General features: G+C 39.8%; 1 protein-coding gene across 1 annotated transcript; it reads left to right on the forward strand.

The window, feature by feature from the left end:
• Positions 1 to 6,070: 6,070 nt before the first annotated feature.
• On the forward strand, positions 6,071 to 19,573 carry LOC117410465 (beta-soluble NSF attachment protein-like). The gene is made up of 11 exons (XM_034017033.2): positions 6,071 to 6,291; positions 11,030 to 11,109; positions 11,751 to 11,867; positions 12,967 to 13,013; positions 13,145 to 13,222; positions 13,707 to 13,762; positions 14,388 to 14,472; positions 14,717 to 14,821; positions 15,223 to 15,291; positions 15,820 to 15,870; positions 17,104 to 19,573. Exons 1-11 carry the CDS (start codon positions 6,194 to 6,196, stop codon positions 17,203 to 17,205), a joined length of 888 nt encoding a protein of 295 aa, XP_033872924.1. The 5' UTR covers positions 6,071 to 6,193; the 3' UTR covers positions 17,206 to 19,573.
• Positions 19,574 to 23,387: the final 3,814 nt, after the last annotated feature.

Consider the following 23,387-nt stretch of genomic DNA (forward strand, 5'->3'; position numbering starts at 1 on the left):
AGTGGAGAAATGGTGCATCCTGCTATTATTCCAACTTCTAGACATTGCCATGTAGTGCTGAATTCTGAAGTTGAAAAACAAAACTGCAAATCTCCAAAGTAGGCTTTCACTAAGTTTGTTATTGTCCTTGGTACACTGAAAAAATCAAATGCAAAGAAGTTCATGTGGTACTGAACTGTATGCATTAGCTAAATCCAGGAATGTCACTTGGAGCTCCGTCCTCTCCTTTTTAGCTGTTTGAATTTGCTGCCAGATCACACTGATGAGCTCTAAGCATCCTGGGAAACCTGGAATACCGGCTTTCTGTACTGAAGTATCAATGAAGCAGTTCTTCAATAGGTAAGATGACAATCTCTGAGCAACAATGCTGAAGAAAATCTTGCCTTCCACGTTTACAGGGAAATAGGGCGGAACTGACCGATACTCATAGAATCTTTTTCTTTGGGTATAAAGACCCCACCTGCTCGGCACCATGCTCTTGGTACAACCTGTACCAACAATTGTCAACGTGAATCAGATTACCCTGAGGGGACTTGCTGTGAGCCAAACCACCTTATGAACAGGAAAAATGAATCGCAATTTGAACAACCGTACACAACATGCATATAATCTAGTAGACCATGTATTCAATGTTTAGGTAACTAATTAGAGTACAGATTGTCACCAGCTATAACATCAACGTCACAGAAATTAATAAAGACATAATGACTAAATTAATGTCAAGGAACAGCAAGTGGAAATGTGCAAATTTGATTTACATCATTCAAAAAGGAGCAAAATGTTTCCACTGCCCACAGAGGGATCAATAGCCCTTGTCGTATCCTGAAAACCTTGAGCAAAGAAAAAATCAACTTAATGAAAGTAGTGAAAGACAGATGCCCCCCTCCATGATTAATCTTCAAAACAGCTGGATACACCAAGAAATTGTCCACTCCCTGGGAGCGAAGCTTCGCTCTCTCTTCATCAAAGGTCCTCCTCTTGACGGTAGTGACAACAGAGTAATCCACGTAAAAAGAGAGCTTCTGTCCCAGTACGACGAACGGAGCAGATTTTCGAGCAGCCTGGATGAGTCATTGTTGATCAGTATAATGAAGGCATTGAAATATCACGGTGCATGGTTTATTGGAATCCTGAGGGCCACCTGCGTATACGAGATGTGCTCTCTTTAACTCCAGGGAAGGGTGGTCATCAAAGGGTTTCAGTCTGACGTTACAACAACGATTTCTGTCCTTAAGGTCTGCTATTTTATCTTGCATAGCATCAATACAAGTACTGCACTGATTGATTTTAGTCTTTCTGTTGTCGAAGAGCAGCAGTTTTGGTTATGTTTCGAATCATGGGCCATAAAGCCACGTCAATTGCTTCCTCAACTGATCCACGAAAAGTGTGTACAACCTCTGCCAAGTGAGTGTCCCAATCATCGGGGCCCAGCGACCTCTTCATACGCTTTCCCTCCGGTGTGGATTAACCAGCAACCTCTTCATACGCTTTCCCTCCGGTGTGGATTAACCAGCGACCTCTTCATACGCTTTCCCTCCAGTGTGGATTAACCAGCGACCTCTTCATACGCTTTCCCTCCGGTGTGGATTAACCAGCGACCTCTTCATACGCTTTCCCTCCGGTGTGGATTAACAAGCGACCTCTTCATACGCTTTCCCTCCGCTGTGGATTAACCAGCGACCTCTTCATACGCTTTCCCTCCGGTGTGGATTAACCAGCGACCTCTTCATACGCTTTCCCTCCGCTGTGGATTAACCAGCGACCTCTTCATACGCTTTCCCTAAATAGTGAAGTGGCACCAGGAGGTCTATCAGCAAGCAGCCATCCCCATGGTAAGGTCACATGATTCTTCATATGTTGATATTTTTTACAAAGAATATGCACATAACATAGTGGCTTGAATTCATGGAACTTCAAGTCAATTCCACAGCGGGGCACGGCAGAGCCGGGGCCCGGTGGGGGAACACGTGTCTCTTCTTCTTTATTATTATTTCTATTATTATTATTATTATTATTTTATTCCTTAGCAGACGCCCTTATCCAGGGCGAGTTAATAGAAGAGGAAAGCAGAAAACAGCGATCGCTGTAAGGCTTTCAGCAGACTGCAATCGCAAAGTGATGTAGGCAGTTAATCAGAGAAAAAAAAAGAGTAAACACAGCATAGTAACTGGACAGGGGTGTCTAGCCTGGACTATGTGCAGTCACACGATCGGGGCAGCGCGTAGCTTACCGCGGAGTGAAGCACCTTCTACAGGCAGAAGGCAACGAGGCACCTCGTGCATCGAGCACCCGAGGCGCTATGCAACCCTGATGTACTAAGCACCTGCCTACCGAGCACCATACGTCCCGTGGGTATGATGCGTCGCAGGCCGTACAGGGAAGGACCCCGATATGGTGCTGACTTTGTGCATTAGCACTGAGGCACTGCTCGCACTACGTTGAACACTGGTAAGTGTTAACGTAGTGTGTCCACTCACTAGCGTTACAGCAAGGTATGCTGAGCCCCGTGCGCACCGAGTATCCTGTTTTCACAGATACTGTGCAGCACCGTGAGCTATGTGCCAAGTTGAGCAGTGCTTACACAATAACCTGTGCGTCCCAAGCGCACCGTGTACTGCATTCGAGATGCTAGGCAGATAGTCCTGACATCCTGGACGTCTGGCTTGTGCATAGCACTAAGCACTGCTTTCACTACGTTTGACCCACAGGTACTAACACAGTGTAAATTTCGCTAGCGCTACAGCTAAGGCTATTAACACCTCCTACCCTGCGCCGGGTACCGTGGGCACAAGTGCACCGTGTACTACGCAGCGTATGGGCACTAGTGTACAACCAACTAATCCTGCACCGTGTAATATGTACACCGCGTGCAGCGCTTGAGCTGAGCTCAGTGCGCACTGGTATTACTGTGTAGCACCACGAGCTATGCGCTAGTAGAGCAGTACTTACGCAACAAGCACAACGTGCACAGAGGGTATGGTTATCCTCTTGTGGGATACTGGCGTTACAAGCCGTACAGGCATGAACCCTGGCATGGGTCTGTTCATATTCAGCATCGTTCCCTTTTTTTTTTTTTTTTTTGAACTGATGCACAACAGACTAGGCCTGCACTATACCGTGCAGCACCACAAGGTATGCGCTAGCAGCTCAGTGCCTACGCAATGCGAGCAATGTGCACAGCACTGCTCGTCCTCGAATGTTCCAGACGCCTTGCGCAGCGGGAGCGTAACTGCGTACACTGCACTCTGTGCGTAACTTTTGGAAAGGAGCAACGAACACCTGTGCGTTGTATGCGCTGTGAATACTGTTCTACGTACACTGCGTACTGGGACCAAGTACTGTGCCAAGAGAATCAGGCTATGCGTGCGCTGCAGTACCGCAGCACCGGAGAGGACGCTACGCAAAGTGCGTACCCAGACCGCGTGGTCAACACACACACCTGGTCAGCGCAAAGCGTGTCCGGGGGGGGACAGAGGTCGAAGCCGCGGTGGGTGAAGTTTTTGTCAAGCAAAAATGACAGTTTACAAGAAGAAAGAAAAGGAGAGAGAGCACACCGAACGCACATGAACCGACACACTGCAGCGGTCAGGTTCGGCCGGCGACTCCGCTCGGACGGGGATACGGTAGTACCTAGCCCCGAGGAAGGGAGTGCGGCTGGGTCACTCGACAGCGGGGATACGGCAGGCCTAGCCCCGAGGAGGATACTTGTGTGACTCTCTATAGGAAAAGACAACTCACTCACGGGTGGCTGCACAGACAGCCGTTCACATACAACAGACAGCAAAGAGAGAGAGTGGCCCGCCCGCTGAAAGACAGAAAGACAAAAAACTGGGTCTTTTTCAAGAGTCGTTGATTCCGGGAAAGCGGCAAGCCAGCTTTCAGCACGAATGCTAGGAACTACAACAGACCCGAATCGACTCGAGGGCTCTTCCTATCAACACGCTCAGTTCTCGACACAGAGGTCCTACCTTACCGTCTTGAGAAGGAAAAAGAGAGAGATCTTCCGGTGAGTGACGGTTTTATACCCTCGGTAGGCGGGACCGAGTGCGTCATCACAGGAAGGGGCCTTCGGCAGCTCTGATATAGAGAGCTCAGTATTACCTACCTCAAGGGCAGGGAATATCCCATACTTAATGTTGGTGGTCGTCTTCGACTTGAAAGGGAATCAAATCGCTATGAGGTTTGAACATATCTGTGCTTACCAGAGTTATTAAATTAACACCACAAATGTATTGTTTAAAATACCATCTGAAACTGAGTCAGTATAAATTGTAACAGGTACAGTAACTAGCAGCGATAATAGTGGTCTGCTGAACTGGTTTGCTAAGGATTGAAGATGAACTCTTGCGAGTCGATTGTCCCCTTTCCAGTCAGCTTACTGGTTTAGCAATCCTATTCTATCATCACAAGAATGGGGCTAAAGTTCTTGATACCCTGTTTTCTTTTCGGCTGTCTATTCCGGGTAAGTGAGGGACTTCTTACTGACCCATTAACTTCAGCCTGAAGGAGAGGGCCTTCTACACTGACGGTAACAAGGAGCACCGCTAGAATGCCAAGACTCTCCGTTGGTGGACTGACGTCATTGGGTCTGTTTCTCTCCTGTGATTGTCTGGAGCCATAGGGACTACGAGGGATAGAAGCAGGACAACGGGCGTTTCCCCAAACCGGAGCTCACGGTACTGTTTCCACACTCACCATCTGTTGAACTACCAGTATTTCTGGAACTGTACGCGGCAGCGGAAGTAAAACCGTCTGGGACCATCCTTGGAGGACTGGGAAACATGCGACAGCGGCAAGGGCAGTATAATGAGCGCCTAGATGTGTGTGTGGAGCGTGCTGCCACCTGCTGGCTGAAGTAAAAACCTTCCTTTTACATTGTAAATAACTGAGATTAGTTCACTTTTCAATAAAGTGTAAGAGTTTATTTAGCGGGTAGAATATTTAGTTGTTTTTATTTTAAGGCTAGGGATATACATTTTCTATTTACTATAAAATAATTACTGTTTCCTTTCTATTGTTCCTTTCTATAGGACCGCCCAGTCCCTGACCACATTCCGGCGCCTCCTTAAGACTCACCTCTTCAGACAGCACCTGTAGAACTCCTCTGTTTTTCCCCTGGGACACTATCACCCTTCCTTAAATGCGTTTTATTTGCTCTTATCTGCCCCCTATTTTACTGCATTTAATCCTGTACTTCAGAGTACTGTAATCTGCCAAGTGTTTAATCTGTAATATTTTGTAGTTAATGATATCCTGATGTAACTATCACTGTCACTGTTATCTGCTGTATTATTGAATTGTATTTTGTCACACTTGTACTTGCTTGAACAAAAGTCATTGTATTTATCTTGCTCTTTATTGTATTATTACTTGTACTGTAACACTTGAAATTTATCTGCTTACGATTGTAAGTCGCCCAGGATAAGGGTGTCTGCTAAGAAATAAATAAATAAATAAATAAATAAATAAATATTGTTAACTTATGGTTATTTCTCTACAGATATTAAAGGTGTGTGTGTGTTTGAGTGAGTGTGTTTTTTTTTCTTCTCCATATTAGTCGTTATTCTAGATAAAAACCCCATCCTGGTACCCCCCTTTTCCAACCCTTCAGTTTATTCCTCCCCCCATGTATTGCCATGTACTGACTTTTTTTTTATTTTATTTTATTATTTTTATTATAATATTGTATTAGTTCTTAACCATGGTCATATTTACTAAAGTGAAACTGCATCAATAATGTATTGGAATAAAGGTCATACAGCACATTATAGCATTTTTGATTTAGGCAACAGTTTCCTTTGCTATTCTACCACATATGAATGGATTATTAAACATGTTATGGTAAAGGAATGCAGCGAGATGCTCAATTCACTTGAAATAAATTAATCATTTGATCAGTCAAGTCAATCCACTAATATTCTGAAAACCATAAAGAAGGAGGTGCTACTATCAGCTGTGCACACAGCGGCCCTACGAAGGCGTATCTAGCTTTCTGGGATATGTAGTTTAATTCTCAATAGGTCAAACTGAAATTCTTACCAATCAAAGTTGTCGTCTACTACATTTCCCAAAACGACTTGCAGTGGACTGTCGTGAGTGGGTGGAAGATACAGTAAATAACCTGTCCGCAATCTCTATCAGATAGACGCATAGTTTAATTGTGTACATTTCTAGATTAAAGAAAATATAAAAAATGGACAACTCTGGAAAAGAGAAGGAAGCCATCCAACTTATGGCAGAAGCAGACAAGAGAGTGAAATCCTCGCATTCATTTTTGGGAGGTTTGTTTGGGTAAGGAGACTAGAGCCGATATTTGTTGCATTGCATTTTTTAAGCTGGGGGAGGGTGCGTAAATAAACCATTCATTGTAGCTTTCAGGTCTGTCCAGTTCCCTTAATGTATATAAAAAAAATGTAAAGTTATTTCCAAAATCACTGTAGTAGATTGGTGTGTGTTTTAAAAATATATATATTTGTGTACCGTATCACGTACAATAAATACCTGTCAGGCCTTCCACCGTTTTATATGTGTTTTCAATTTTGGTTTAAATGTATATAAGCAACGCCAGTTTTTCATGAAACGATATTTTATGGAAATGCAGAATATTAAAATATTAATTAAAAGTATTACAAAAAAGCATTTGTTATATTAAAAAAAAAAAAAAAAAAAAAAAAACCTTACTGGGTGGGTGTCTCATTAAATAAATTAAGATACGCTTAAGTAAGATTTGAACCCAACTCCCTTTAATTTTAGTGAGCTATGTTATTGCTGTATTTCATCTCCTTTATTATTTATTTATTTATTTATTGCCCCTTCTTTTCTTTATGTTTCTTATGTTTGAGATGGTTGTGTTTTTATTCAGCTTCCAAGCAGCTTGGAACAATTTAAACGAGTCGGCTGCTACTAAAAATAAGTAAGGTGCACAGTGAACACATTTTTTTTATTATTTAAATTCCTTTGCCATTTGTTCCATTTGTTATATTTGATAGAATCACCTGGATAAAAACAAAGCAGAAAAGGATATTGGTATTTTAAAGTATGTTGGTTTAAGCAGACCCCTCGATAACCCAAAATAAAGATCAAGATTATGTATTTACTGTGGACTTGCAAATTATGTAACAATTTGGGAGGGGGAGAGGTGGATGTAGCTTTTTCAATTGAGAAAATGATTGTGAAATGTTGTTATAGGTTATGTATTTTAGGAATTTAATCTGCTGATGTAAGAATCATATGACCATTGTTACAAGTAGTTTTACTGTAGCATCTTGAAAAAAAAAAAAAAATCTAGAATATGCTACTTTATATTAACTTCAAGTTAAAACTGATATCTGACGAAACATGACCAGGTTATAATATATAAGAGCGAGACAGTTAAGTTTGCAGTACAGAGTACAGTGGTAAATAAGCAGGGCGACTCTTACTAAACTTGATGAGGATAAACTGTGGAGTTGAATCAGCTACATAGAAATCTTTGGATGACTGTGCAGTGTACCCCATGAACTAGGGTTCAGTTTCCCTCATTGTAAGTCATCTTTAAGACCGCAATGTGCTCTTCACACCTGGTTTGTAGCTAATTTTAGTAGTAATTCAGGATATGATCATTTAAGTGATGCTGTAACTTAAGGCAAGATGTCAGGCCACTTACTCAGTTGAAACTTCTTTTTTCAGAACGGTTGTAGGTGTGCCTTTTTTCAGCACTACCTGTTGAAATGTATTAAATGTGCAGTTTTTTTTTGCAAAATACTATACAGGCTTCTAATAGCCTACCCCAAATATTGCTCTGTTCTAAAACAGTGTATTTGTGTGTGCAGTAGTGGATTATGTAAGCAAAACAATGCCTGTGCATATAAATAAAGTTTAGCTTGTAATTTGGGATTTTTAATGGTACAAATAATGCTATATTTTGCAGTAGTGTTACTGTACCAGAATAGTCTCTCCAGCTGATGTTTTGCCAGGGTACTATAGCCTTGCAGTGCTGTTTAGAGCTGGCAGTGCTCTTGTGATGACGCTGTAGCCTGTAACTCGATAGAACAATAGTAACCGGATGTATAAACTTAAAACAAACAGTTAAGGCAATGCGAGAATAAATATCCTAAGCTGCATTTCTCTGCTATGATTCCTGATGCAGAGGAAGGCTGAGACTGTAAATTAAACACATAGCAGTATAAAACAGGAAACTGGCTTGGTCATGGGATCGGAGGACGCCCACTGAGCCTTCAGTTGACCTGAGCTGTGTGGGGAATTGCTGCAATGAGGTTGAAAAAAATATTGGGGAGAAAATCAGGGGATAAAATAATTGGGCACTCAAAATAAAACAGTTTTTTATTGATTCAGAGGATTAAACACTTATGACTGGTTTCACAGGCCTTAATTAGCACTAGTCTTGAAATACCTTACCTTATAGTCCCAAGTTTAGTGCTAATCGGGGTCTGTAGGAGGTGCGATTAATCATGCTTTACCATTTTCACAGAGAGCATGCATTTCTCATGCAGTATTCAGGGAATAATCCTTTTATATAATATTAAAAAAGAACACCAGGTAAAGTAAAAAAAATATATATTACAAGATGAAGTCTTATGCACAAATTCACATGCAGTAAGAACCCTTGTTTTCACATAACATGGTTCAGGTTAATTAAAAAAGGTGCATTCACAAAAAGAAAGACATTTGCTGGTTGGAAGAGTAGAGCAGGGCAGTTGGTCCATTAAGTGTTGTCTTGCGCTTGTTGGAAGGCAGACTGTAGGTGTTGTGGCAAAGTGGCTGATTGTGTACAGGTGCAGGAGTGATGCAGTGTGCAATGAACAAACAGAGAATTGCAATCCAGTTGGGAACGGGTTTTATTGATGATAATCCTGGTCTGATGACCAAACAATAACTCCAGGCAATACACAACAATGTGTAATGCACTGGAAGTAAATAAACAGGTTACAGTCCCAAATAATAAACACACATATCTTTCCCACAATGTACAAAACACGGTCACCAGTCCTGGGTGCGTGCTGTAGTGCTCGTGGTGGGTGATACAAATTTTTTCGTGACAAAAGAGAAGTGCTGGCCCTTGGCAACCGCACCGGAACATGATAGCCGTCTAATAATTACAAACAAGCAATTATAGACAAACAAAAACAAAACACTCGCAGTACTTTTCTCACTGGGTCTCTCACAGGTCCTTATGGTTTAAAAATTCAAACCAAACGAAGGAACAGATTGTGATTCTCCGTCCCCTTTTATGCCGTCATACATGACCCCTTGGTAAACGAGTGCAACCGCCTGTCCAATCTGCGGCTGCCACGTCGTTTCCCTTCCGGGTCAATGCGTTCTTACAACAGAGTCTCATCCAGACTGGCCGACTTCCCGTCCCTGGGAAAGAACGGGCAGACCAGTCCGTCCAAAGAACTGTTCTCGCTGCTCAGCGCCCTCACAGGTCGGGAGGGAGATTTACAACCAAGAATCGTATTTCTGTCACAGTGTGCATCAACTAAGTGTAAGCCCATTCATTAAAATATCTGTATTGTACCTGTAATTAGAGATTGGAACCTGGGGTAATGATCATTGTTGAATATCACACTTTTTTGTTTCCAGAACTCACACCAGGGTACAGTTTAGTATTTACTTCAGCTTTGTTTGCTCTTCACATTGTAACTGAACTGTGAAGTCTTGCAGAAACAATAGAATATGACCTTGTGGCATCTTGCCAGAGTACAGCAGACCTCCCGCTTACTCCCCTCTTGCCCTATTTCAGCACCTGTGCTTCAGTTTGGAACTACATACAGTAATGTTTGAGGACACTTCAGTGAAAAGACACTGATATTATTAACCTACAGTAATGAGTTATATCATTTTGAAAAACTGGTGTAAGAATTGATACAGTTTTTTAGAATACCAACTGTAGCATTTTTTGGTTGCTGTTAAGTGTGGATTAAGTAGTTTGATCCAATCAACTAAACGTTATTCTTACAATATCCTGCTGTGGTGAAGTACCCAGACCAGTAAGAGTAAAAATAAATATGTTTAACAAAACAGTCATGAACACAAATACTTCCACAAGTACTGTGCTGTTTATTTTTACTTTATTTTTTACTTTTACTTATGTTTTCTCTCGAACACCCGCTCTCGTTCCTCCTTCTTGAACCCCCACCTTGAACAACAAAAGCCGCAGGTTTTTATACATGTGGTCATCTCCAGATTAGTGTAATGCATAAATTAATCTGGAGATGACCACATTTTGCACGAGAGTTTAATTTGCGTGTCAATAATCACCAACTGCTAACCATGCAGTCTCACGAGCTGTCTGGCAGAGACAAGCTGCTAACACCCCTCTGCCAGACCACGTTTAAAACAACATTTCCCCTGTAAATGATCCCAAACCATACAATAAAATACAATGCATTTAAATACACCCATAAATCCGCCCATTCTAAAACCAAAACAGTACATTTTTAGCAAGGCTTTGCCCTGCCCCCTATTTATCTGCAGGGCTCTGCCCTACCACACCTGCCTAGAAAGGTTGGAGGATAGAAATTAGAAATACTGCTAGTAGGATGTAAGGCAACTATGAGCAGCCAGGTCAGCACTGATTCAACACGAGTCTTTTATCCTGCAACAGAATAAATGTTGTCAGGCATGCTGTTTCACACTTTAGTGTAAATGGGTAAAAGTACCACCCATTTACATAGAAGTGCATACTACATAAGGCAGGTTTTTTTGTTGTTGTTGTCCAACCTGTGTTTTACTCATTAACAGATCTAAAGTAAACTTGATTTTACTTGTTCATCAGAGCTAAAATTAAGGAAATGTTCCAAGGATCAAAGAGAATCTCAATAAAATAAATGTCTGGAAGAGTGATACAGTAGCACTGTGAGTGGTCTATGGGTGCCAAAACAGGGAGATACAGTATATGATTCTAGGCTTATTGTATGCATTAGTGCCATTTCCCTCATTTTAATGTCTGATACAGGCTACTTTTGTTAGATGCACATAGCCTATTCAAGGTGTGTTATTTAATGCGCTTTCTAAATCGTGTTTTTAGGGGAAACTCTAAAGTGGAAGAAGCATGCGAGATGTACGCAAGGGCAGCAAATATGTTTAAGATGGCCAAGAATTGGAATGGTAAGTTATTTTTGTTTGTTTTATTTAAATAAATTATAGTAATACAAATAATAATAATAAAGTAAAAATAAGGTAGTTTTTCATTTGTTTATTTATTAGTACAGGAAGTTTATTTTATAACTCGCATCATAAATATTGTCTTAATGTAAAGTTCAATATTAAATTAATTTAATTATATTAAATTACATTATTTACAATAATACAGCCTCTTCACATCTATAGTACTGGTGCATTTTCTGTTTGGTGTAGTTTTTTGTGACCTCTGCTGATTAGTTTTTATTGCACAGTTAAAATCACAAAACATAACCAGTGCCAGAAATTTCTGAGCAGACACCCTTATCCAGGGCGACTTACAATCGTAAGCAAACACATTTCAAGTGTTACAATACAAGTAATACATTCAAATCATGAAGTAATTCCAAAAAAAAATTATCCCACCCTGTGGAATTCAACCTTTAATTTTTTACTCGACGTTGGAAAGTATTTTTCCTCACTTATCAAACTTAAATTTTTCAAAGAAACAAATGTATACTTTTATTTCAAAAAAATATCGACCCTTTTTTTCATCTGGAATGTTTGTTTTTGAGCTGTGTTTCAAGGACCACTGGATTAATGGTTTTCTTTTATTTCTTTTTTTTCAGCTGCAGGAAGTGCCTTCTGCCAGGCAGCCAAGCTCCACATGCAGCTTCAGAGCAAGCATGATTCTGCCACCAGCTTTGTAGACGCGGGGAATGCTTACAAGAAGGCAGATCCACAGGGTGAGAAATTTAAAAATGTTATTGAAGCAAAGATCTGATTCTCTAGTATATACAGCTATGGCCAAAAGTTTTGCATTACCTTGAATTTTAGGATTGAGACATAATAAAAAGAAAAGATGTTTAAAATATATGAACAGAATTTTGATATTTTATTTCTTAAACTACAAAATGATATTGCAAAAGTCTACCGGGAGCCATAATAGTAGTACAGTATTTCATGTTAGATTTCAAAATGTCACATTTTTCAATTTGCCAGTTTTTCTGTAAGTATATTGAAAACTACAAAGCAGTATGTAATTCAATATGTTAACATAACATTATTCAGGAGGTTTCGTTTGACTTTAGGAAACAAAATGAGTTAATTCTACAGGGTGATGCAAAACTTTTGGCCATAGCTATACAGGATCAAGTCTTAGATTTTAGTAAAAATTCTTGAGGTTCTGTATGACAAAAATCCTGTTTTATTAACCTGAAATGGCTGGATCAACAAACAGTCAAAGCTACAATAGTAGACCTGGTACTTGTATATAAACCTTCATCCACACAAGTGGAAAATCTGCTGTTTCATCAAATTTAGCAACCTGTAGACATGCACATCTTGGGCTGGATTTCCAAATAATTCTGATGTGCTTTTCTCCTCAAAGGCTTCAGGACCCTGATGCGATTTTGAGTATTTGATTGGTTGCACCCCAGGCTTTGAGGATCAAGCTTTTATTTCAAACATACAAATTACTGCAGAGCCCAGTTGCTTAATGGGATTATGGTGTTTGCGTTATAAACTCATTATATCAACACATCATAATGTATTTACTCAAGGCACTGCTACCAACAACAGAATGTGGGATAGTTTAAATGAGGCTACTATGCTTTAATGCTGTCTTAGTGATTTCTGGCTTTACATTTTGAATATGAAAGATATGTAACTTTTTCATTCTGATTTATTTCCCCTTAGAGAATATTAATATCCCTTTTAATTAACTGGATTAGGATGCAAGTATTTGTGCACTGGAGGGCTTCTGTTCCTGAGCTTGTTCGTTTGATTGTGTTGTGATCAGTATATTGATTTTTTCATTCCTTTTTCCAAATGCACACCCAATAGAGGCTATCAACTGCTTAAATGCAGCCATCGACATATACACAGATATGGTAAGAAGCCTGTGAACTTGTAAACACCTGGCGTACAAAATGTAAATAACCTCTGTCTTGTATTGGGCTGTTTGTGCTGAGGTTTATATGTCTTTGGTGGTTATCTAATTTGTGTAAATTCTGATACACAGGGAAGGTTCACTATTGCTGCTAAACACCACATCACAATTGCTGAAATTTATGAATCTGAATTGGTCGATATCGAAAAGGTAATATGCGTTCATATACTACCAGCTAAATGGAAATAAACCACAAAAATGAAAATTGAGATGACAGTATAAGCCATATTTTAAAGTAAAGAACTGCTAATTTCTGCAACTATCTTGTTACATAATTCAATATCACTTTTTTATTACTCATGTGTGGTATTTTATATTGACTGTGCAAAAGTATAATGCAATCTCATTGTCTAACACATTTGTGTACTTGAATTTCCTTTAAGGTTTATAAATGATTAATAGTATTCAAAAGTAGTTGTTTTCTAACTATTGAAACGCCTATAACCACCTATACATTTTTTGGTAAGCCACTAAGCAAAACCACACAGAGCAATTTAATGTCACAGAACACAAAGGTAACACAGTAGCACATCAAGAGAATTGTAGCACCAAGTAATGCAGTGGCATAGATGTTGCTACAAAAGGCAACGAGCAGAAATTACCTTCTAATCATTGTTTAATTTTTTGGTTGCAGGCAATTGCACACTATGAGCAGGCAGCAGATTACTACAAAGGGGAAGAATCTAACAGGTTAGAGCCTGAGGGCAGTACTTTTTCCATTCAAGCACCAGTATGAAATATATAGGAGGCTGTGTGGTCCAGTGGTTAAAGAAATGGGCTTAGAACCAGGAGGTCCCCGGTTCAAATCCCACCGCAGCCACTGACTCATTGTGTGACCCGGAGCAAGTCACTTAACCTCCTTGTGCTCCGTCTTTCGGGTGAGACGTAGTTGTAAGTGACTGCAGCTGATGCATAGTTCGCACACCCTAGTCTCTGTAAGTCGCCTTGGATAAATGTGTCTGCTAAATAAAAACAAATAATAATAATAATAATAAATAACTACAGTGCTCCTTCAATTTTTCACGATTTGATAATTCACAAATTTGGTTAATTCAGTTAGGCCATGTTGACAGTACATTTTACCAGTACTATATTTTACTGTATAAAGGCCCTTCATTATTTCACCCTTTTTAATTTCAGTTTTTTGCCAGAACAGAGCGGTACGATGTAATTTATAACTATGTTTAATGGCGAGTAGTACCTGGAGCATGCAGGTTTCAAAATGTGGAGGGTTTCAGCTAAATATACGTTTGAGTAATATTAACATGATTAGAGAGTATTTTGGTCAAATAACAAGCTCACATTTGTGTTTTAGTTCGGCAAACAAGTGTCTGCTGAAGGTGGCTTCATATGGTGCACAGCTGGAGCAATACCAGAAGGCTATTGAAATCTATGAGCAGGTCTGTATTTTGAATGTGTATTAAAACAAGTATATCTCTTAAAATGTTTAAGTTTGTAAAAGTCTGCAGTAACATATTGCTAGAATATTTGCCTGTCTGAAACCATGCAATCTAGTATTTTACGTGGGGAAAATAGACCATTACTGTAACCCTACTTTTTAAAATAAAAGTGAATGTAAAAAAAAAAAAAACACAAAATAAACACGTGCAAACACCTTTACCCATATTTTGTATCTTCTTCCAGGTTGGGACTAATACTATGGATAACCCCTTGCTGAAATACAGTGCAAAAGAGTATTTCTTTAAGGCTGCACTGTGTCATTTTATTGTCGATGAGCTAAATGCCAAGGTATGCTTACTGTTTGTTCTTTGTAAATTATTTTCATAATCAATTATTTGCAGTACCTTTTGATTCCTGTTTAAATTCTGCATTTTGTGCTCTGAAAACTAAAATCTAGGGTACGAACATCAGTGTTTACCTTTCTAAATGCTTTTTTGCTCTTCTGTGCTCCACAAGTAGATGTATTTTAATTTGAAACCAGCTCCAGGTTAGTTTTTGCAAAGCTATTTTATGGTAACATGTAGTTGATGGACAGCTAAGGATAAAGCTAATGAAAATCAACCTTGGTTTTGAAACAGCCCTGGGCGTGTACACAATTGCACCATCTGCTATAGCTAGTAAGCTCCATAGCAGCTTACCCAGTTTAGTCAGTTTTTGGTCTAATGTTGTACTTTTTTTTTCATATTTAGCTTGCTGTTGAGAAGTATGAAGAAATGTTTCCTGCATTTGCTGATTCAAGAGAATGCAAGCTAGTGAAGGTACATTAGATATAATTGGCAGCTGTACTTGAATGAAGACATTGAATAGGACTCCTTGTCAAAACATTTGTCATTGAATTTGAGTTCTTTTAGCATTTCTTAATTCAGCTATATTGAGTATTTAATAGTTATGGGTGATATAAATAACTCATTAAACCATTCTGGAATACGGGTAGGGAAAATAAACCCAGAATCCAGAGGTTTCCATGCCATGTACAAGAATTAATATGATCAAGGGAATTATGTCATGGGTACTGACTTCTTTAAAAAAAAAAAAAAAAAACCTTCATACACAATTCCCCAGTTTACAGGCATTTACCTCCTGCATGTTATCCCCCTCACCTGTGTCTGGGAGGTGAGGATATTTGGAAAGTGAAGTAACCTATACTGTGCAAGCCATCTGGCGTGAGTAGGGAATAATAGTCTGTCATTGTAAATTGACTTACAGGGTCATTGCAAAGCAATAACAATAACTCTGTTTCTTTTCATTGCTTTGTTTGTTTGTTTGTTTGTTTTGTGTTTGAATAGAAACTGCTTGACGCTCACGAAGAGCAGAACAGTGAAGCCTTTACAGAGGCGGTAAGTGCCATTCTGATTGATGTGCAGCTTGACCTACTATGTATTAAAAAAAGAAAACCTAATCACTACTGTAAGGGGCATGTGGTTTGTTTAACTATCTGTAAAATTGATCAAATATCTTATTTAAGCAATCTTGTCCATTTAATTTGTTAATTTGTCGGGAGGGCGGTGAGCAGAATTATATATTATATATATTGCAATATTCAAACATTTTTTGACATGTATTCGGATACAAAAATCAAATGTTCGTATTCGCTACAAATGACAAAAATACCTTGCACTTATTTACCATTTCACCAGAAGTTGTGCGACAGTTTTGAAAATGGCAAATGAAAAAGAGCTCTGTGTATATTTTTTATATATATATATATATATATATATATATATATATATATATATATATTAAAAACAAAACAAAAAAAACGGATCAACACAGCAGCTCTTGAGCCTGTATTTAATTTTTAAGCAGCAAAAATTAAACAAACCAGATTATGCACATGCACGCATAGTGATCTCTATGAAAGGCCAAAAAAGCTTTGTGCTGCTTTAGAGCGAGTCAGAATCTCGTGGGACAGAAAAACGGCAAGCACGTCGTTCTGAAATGCCTCACTTAAACAGTGCCCAACTAGCTGGAAATATGTAGTGATTTTTATATAGATTGTATATGTTATATACCAAAATGGTGTTTTTTTTTCCCCCCTTCATTTTACAACGCCATTTTCACGTTTTGTTTTATTTGAAGTGTTTCCGTTTTCATTTGCTTGTTAAGCTACAAAAGGCACAAGTAAACCTTATGTTTGTACTTTATGAAAACGTGTCTGTGGCCACTGTTTACTGTGAAGAAACGGCAAGGAATGAAAAAGTTAAAAAAATAAATAAAATGCAGTGTCAATGTACTATATTTCGGGAATAAACAAAACAACGTTTAACTTGAACTACTATTTGGCATCACTTTAACATGTTACTTTGTGTAATGTCTTGATGTAAAATAAAGACACACACACAGGGGCCATATGCGTTCTGAGCAATATAGTGGCTTGTATTGCTTTTTGAAAATGAACAAATATCCAGACGAATATTTAAATTGAGCAAATATAACATGAAAATCTTGTGTTCGTCCCAGTACTTGTATTCCACATCCTGTATTTTATATAATCCTTGTTACATTCATACTTTAATGAGTGGATAGGCTAATTTTCATGTATTTATCAATCATATCTATCCATCTGTTAGGTCAAAGAATTTGATTCTGTATCTCGCTTGGACCAGTGGCTAACTACCATGCTGCTTCGTCTTAAAAAGACTATCCAGGGAGATGCAGGGGACCTCAAGTGAGAAACTGGAGGATACTGTGGCATGCCGCCTAATTTTATTACATTTTGTTTTGTGCAATGTCCTATGACCATTATTGTGTACATGATATGTTCAGTGCTAATAGCTGCATTTTTATTTCCTTTAAACCAAAACACTTGAGTATCGTTGAACCAAGCTGTGATCCGAGTTGCTCCTGTTTACCCCTTTGTTTCCCTGAATTACACTTAAGAATAAGGAGTGGGATAAATTTGAAGGTAGTCTTCCCCTTAAGTGCTTCTAAATACAAATCATCACATGTTATGAAAATGTAGCTACAGAGTATGTAGCTTTGAACAGTTTATACAACTGGCAACCAAGAAAAAAAGCCATTCCAGTGACAAATGTTCCAACTAGTTTTTTTCCACTTTCTCATATAATTACATTTGTGTAGTACTAATGCAAGTCTTGCGTGATGTACAGTTGTAATTATTTGATAATTTGCAGTGAGGATTAATCTGTATGTTATATATATTAATAAATATAGGTTTAAAATAATAAACATCAGTTTCTTCCTTTTGTTGAATTATGCTGTGTAGATAAGGACAGTTCATTTGTACTTTGCTCATGTTATGAATATTTATTGTGACCTATTTGCAGTTTTAATGCACAAGCCTGGTTAGTTTTATAGTTTTATGATACGGTAATCATGGCTTTTCCCGGTTTTTTTCTAAATTGGGGGAAAAAAATTGCCAATTCAATTTGGCTCAGTAAACATTTTGTGTTTTCAATGCAAATATCAAACCTTACAGATTTTGCTTGCTCTGTGTTTTCCATCAAAAGCAATCCTGCTTTGGTGCTAAAATGTGCTTCATTCTTCTAGTTATTCTAGGATGGAAGTAGGGGGCACAATTGTACAGACCATAGCGATTTGAGTGGCTGATGTTCGCGTGGCACAAAATATTTAATATTACAGTTTTGTTTCATTGTAAAACTTAAGCAAAAAAAATAGTATAAAATAACTTATGAAAGAGCAAAATTTTTAAAAAACACAAAAAATGAAATCTACGGCTCCCCGTAACCATGTAGCGCAAGCTCGCGTCCTGGCTGTGCGAAGTAGGCCAGTCTTCGCTGGGGTTAAGGAGGTAAAACCGGCAGGGACTGTTTCTCCTCATCGCTCTACAGCAGACCCTGCTGGCCAGGAACCCAGTGTGCTCAGGGCAGACACCTGCAGGGCTGGCCTTTGTCCTCCAGAGGTTGGTAGCTCGCTGACATCCGCTCTCGAGTTCCTGGGTGAAAAAGGAAGCTGGCTTGGTCGTGGGATCGGAGGACACCCACTGAATCTTTGGGTCTCCTGAACCATGTGGGGAATTGCTGCGGCAAGGAGAAAAGCAATTGGGCCTTCCAAATTGGGAGAAAAAATCGGGGTGGGGGGAATTAGAATTGGACCCCTAATTTAAAAAAAAAAAAAGCCATCTAAACATCACCAGACGTAATGTAATGTAATGTTTTTGCTCAACTTGGATTCAGCAGGAAAGTAATACTAATCGGTGTGTTTTGATTTGTTTTAAGTATATAAAGCTTCACTTTTTAAATGCTATTGTATTGAGAAGCACAACAACTCAGTAATTGTTCATAACACAAGAATGTTACGATGCAATTAAGAAAATAGTAATTTTTTGATTTGTAACATTTATTTTCTTTTTTAAAGTGTTCTACTGTAAACAAATGTGCTGTACAAAAGAAAAAGTTGGTGATGTCAGAATATGCATGTCAAAGGATGCCCTAAATCTTACAGCAACACTAGTGTAGTGCTGGGATAAACAATTTTAAATGTCTCTGCTCCCCAGACAATTCAATTTCTGTTTCATCACCGTATATAATTTGTTTTATTAAGACTAAAAAAGACTGCCAATAGTAAGAATATACAATCTGGCATTTAGACTTGTTCCAGTTTATTCCTTGATTTGTAGATGTTCCTTTTAATAACTGTGGTTACAGTTCCTCTGCTTAAGCTCTGTGTGGTTTGCAGTTTCTGTCAATTCAATTATAAAGTGTTTTTGCACAGCTGTGAAAGAAAATGCATTCAAATCCTTTTGGTGTCATTGGTGCAGTGAAAATAACCTCAAAATGTATAACATATTTATTGTATCAATTTACTGTGAATGTGTACCTGTTACAAAATACAATCTACAGCATGTTACATCATTAAACGTAATATAAAGTGAACCGCATTGACACTGTTTCAAACTAAATTACACCACGTAATTATTTGTTCCTTGCAGTCAAACAATTGCAGTGCATCATGAAGTCTCTTTTAAATGTAATGAAATGATTAGTCTTTCTCTACTAGCTCTAGCAGTGTGTCAATGTGTGTAAAACTGTACAGTAATAAACATAGATCTAAGAATAATGGTGTTGTGTGTTGAATTTGCACTGAGAAGTATTCATAAAAACTGCATGAACCCAATGAAGTAAATAATAAACACACAAAACAAATGTTCTTTTTTTTTTTTAACATTACAGTAGTTTAAAAATTATTTGAATTTTATTTTAAAGTCAAATAATCCTAACTGAACACATGAAGGATGTTTATCTTTGGTTGACATGAATACATATGCAATTTGAAATGGCTATAAACACAACAGCTGATTTATGTTAATTTAAGCTTAGGGCTTAAGGCCCCTGTATTTATACTACTATTTATATTACTAGAAAGTTCTAGAAGTTACTCCAAGTTTACTCAGCACTGAATCTATCTGGAATGTTCTGGAAAATAGGTAAATTTCAAAATATCACTGTCCTGGTCACAAAAGTTTGTGGGGAATAATAGCCATTTTCTATACTTTTGAGGCATAAGCAATTAGGAAATAACACTTACTACCCAGGAACAAAAATTGTGTTACATAGTGTTATCATTATTACAGTAATGCGCAATTGAGCAATTTAAACTAGTTCGACATGGTACTGAACAATGTGATCTGCTTATGTAGAACCAAATTTGTGTATAAAAAATTCACAATGCTATTGAAGGATATTGTACTCCAAATACAAATAGTAGTTGAGCCCGGCAGCTAAATTTCACATATTGGTACCACTCAGGAGGGCTTTTTATTATGAATAACTCAGTCAGTCTGAGAAGCCAGTGAAGAGTCTTGGGAGATGGTACGACGGGGATCTAAAGGACACAGTTCGTGTGGGAGAAGTTAGACAACAAGCAGTGGAAGGGTTGAAGAGCATAGACAGCTGCGCTCTACCAGGTAAACTAAAACTCTGGTGCTTTCAGTTTGGTCTACTGCCGAGGTTGCTGTGGCCACTGACTGTGTACGAGGTTTCTTTGACAACAGTAGAGAAGCTGGAAGCTTTAATCAGTTCATACATCAGGAAATGGTTGGGAGTTCCACGCTGCCTCAGCAGAGTGGGACTTTATGGTAAAGGAATACTGCAGCTACCAGTCTCTGCTCTAACCGAGGAGTTTAAGTGCGCCAAGGTCAGACTGGAAATGACATTAGTAGAGTCACGCGATAAATGCGTAAGGGAGGCAGCACCTGTGTTGAAAACTGGAAGAAAGTGGGCGGCAAAGAAAGCTGTGGAAGATGCAAAGGCTGCCCTTCGAATTGGTGATATCATGGGGCAAGTTCAGCATGGAAGAGGGGGTCTTGGTTTCAGTTCAACTCCTCCTACATGGCACAAGGCGGCCCCAGCTCAAAGAAGGAAGCTGGTAGTCAACGAGGTGCAAAAGCAGGAGGAGAGGATGAGGTGTATAAAGGCCATTTCCCAGGCCAAACAGGGAGAATGGATGAGATGGGAGAGTGTGGAACAACGCAAGATTGGCTGGCAAGACCTATGGTCAATGGAACAGAGCAGGATCAGTTTCCTCATCAGGTCAACATATGATGTTCTCCCATCACCACAGAACCTAAACCTCTGGGTAGGAGAGGATCCCTCATGTCCTTTGTGTTCATCACCTGCAACATTAAGGCACATTTTGACAGGATGTAAGGTGGCTCTTAGCCAAGGTCGGTTTACTTGGCGCCATGACCAGGTGCTGCGATGTTTGGCCTTAGCATTGGAAGACAAGCGTAACATGACCAATAAGTTGCCACCTGTTCCATCAAAACATTACACACAAAAGACAACATTCCTCCGCCCAGGAGAGCAACCACCAAGAAAAGGTGTTAAAACCAATCCTCGCCCAGGACAACTGGAAGCTGCTAGAGACTGGAATATGCTGGCAGATGTTGGTCAACGGCTTATTTTTCCACCTGAGATTGCCACCACTAACCTTCGACCAGATATTGTCTTGTGGTCTGGATCAGCACGCCTTGTTCACCTGGTAGAGTTAACAGTGCCATGGGAGGACGCTGTAGATGAGGCGTATGAGAGGAAGAAACTGCGGTATGCTCAACTAGCCACTGAAGCGGAACAGCGAGGATGGAGAGTTCGGGTTTACCCAGTGGAAGTGGGTTGTCGAGGATTTGTGGCACACTCTACAACCCGGTTTCTCAGAGACGTCGGATTCAGTGGCCAAGAGTTGCGTCGCACAGTGAAGAACTTATCTGAAGCAGCAGAGAGGAGCAGCAACTGGCTGTGGTTGAGACGGAAAGATTCTGGCTGGGGACAGGTAAGTAAGCTGGGCTGAGTTGAGTGGGGGACGGAGGGGGGTGATGCTGGGACGCCAGAATCACCGTCGAGCCCTCTTGAGGTGTCGTGGGCTAGTCGACGAAACACTGAGGATGGAAGGTGCCCACTTGAAAACCCCAGAGATGTACCCTACTAAGCTCAGTCCAGACGGTTGTCATGCTGATGCGCTGGGGAGGCCGCACTTTGGTTGATCCCCGGAGCCAGCATCGCAGCCGTTGTGTGTGCTGATGCGCCAGGGAGGCAAAATAAGCTGATCCCTGGAGCCAGCATTACACTTCAGCCATTAACACCAGACAGAAGGATATCTACATCATCATATGGAAGGAAACGTAAATGGATGGAGACGCATATGGATCACATTAGTTTACTGTAAAGCTACGTCTTAGTTGGTGCTTATCTTGGCGAGAGCCGAGTTCAAATCAGCATGAAGTTTTAACATCTACTCTCGTGTAATGGAAATCATGAAGATCTGGATACGTCCAGTGACTGCTGTGAATAGTGCAGCTGGCAACAAGGGAAAGACCTTGTGACAGCCTGGAGAGACAGCTGACAGGAGGAAAGAGACCCCATTGGGGCTGGTAAGGGTTAGCTACCCTTGTCGGCAGTATCCAGCTCTGTGTTTACAGGATGCTGGAGACACCCGCCCAAGGCTTCTAAGAAATTAAAGAGAAAAATACCCCTAGAGTCTGCGAGAGCGGGGGCGGAAGATGACTCAACGTTGGACAACACGGTTAACGACTTAGGAACGGAAACGGATATGAGTATGGAGAGTACTTCACAAAAGACTAGTTCAAGATCTGCAGTTAACAAAGACATGGAACTCCAGGTTTGTGTCTGCGGCTGGAGCAAGGCGACAACGGTCAGGGGTTTGAAGATTCATCAAGGGAGAATGAAATGCTTGAGGGAGAAGGGACAAGGGCCTCGCATTGATCAGTACTTCTTACGAAGTCAGTCAAGTCAGTCGAATGAAATCCAGCGACAGGAAGCAAACCACAGTTCGCAGGATATCAGCACCCCTGTCATAGATGTGAGGAGGACTTGCATGGACACAGTTAGTGATGAACCTAATGATCCTTGTGAACCCGGTCAGACAAACCAGCATAAGAGAGAAAAGAACCTCAACGGGCACAAGCCTGGAGTTAAATGGCCAAGAGCTTGTGAGAAAACTGCATGGGACACAGTAAACACAGATCTCTGCGTTGCATTGGAAAGATTAAGTGGAACAGTTGAAAAGAAGCTGGATAAATTTGGGGACATCATCTACGCATATGGAAGTGAGAGGTTTGGAGTTGAAAAAAGGAAGGAAAAAGTACAAACTATTCCTGGAAAGTCTAGACGGCAGCAGGAGATTGAACGCTTAGTTAGAGAAAGGAGACAGCTGAGGAACCAATGGAGAAGAGCAGAACAAAGTCAGAAGGAGGGACTCAATCTCTTACAAAGGGTCATAAAAGATAAGCTTGCAACATTGCGCAGAGCTGAGCGCCTACGGAAACGCTACAAAAAGAAGGAGCGTGCGAGAGCTAACTTTTATAAAGACCCATTCAAATTTGTAAAGAAGTTATTCACCAGTGAGAAGAATGGCA

The sequence above is a fragment of the Acipenser ruthenus genome, chromosome 6 (assembly GCF_902713425.1).
Source record: "Acipenser ruthenus chromosome 6, fAciRut3.2 maternal haplotype, whole genome shotgun sequence".
NCBI lineage: Eukaryota > Metazoa > Chordata > Actinopteri > Acipenseriformes > Acipenseridae > Acipenser > Acipenser ruthenus.

Bases quoted from the DNA above. Each gene is read 5' to 3' on its own strand.
- LOC117410465 (XM_034017033.2), top strand. From the start codon at position 6,194: ATGGACAACTCTGGAAAAGAGAAGGAAGCCATCCAACTTATGGCAGAA. The intron at 14,822-15,222 runs GTATGCTTACTG...TTTCATATTTAG, and splicing joins TCGATGAGCTAAATGCCAAG to CTTGCTGTTGAGAAGTATGA. The intron at 15,292-15,819 runs GTACATTAGATA...GTGTTTGAATAG, and splicing joins GAGAATGCAAGCTAGTGAAG to AAACTGCTTGACGCTCACGA.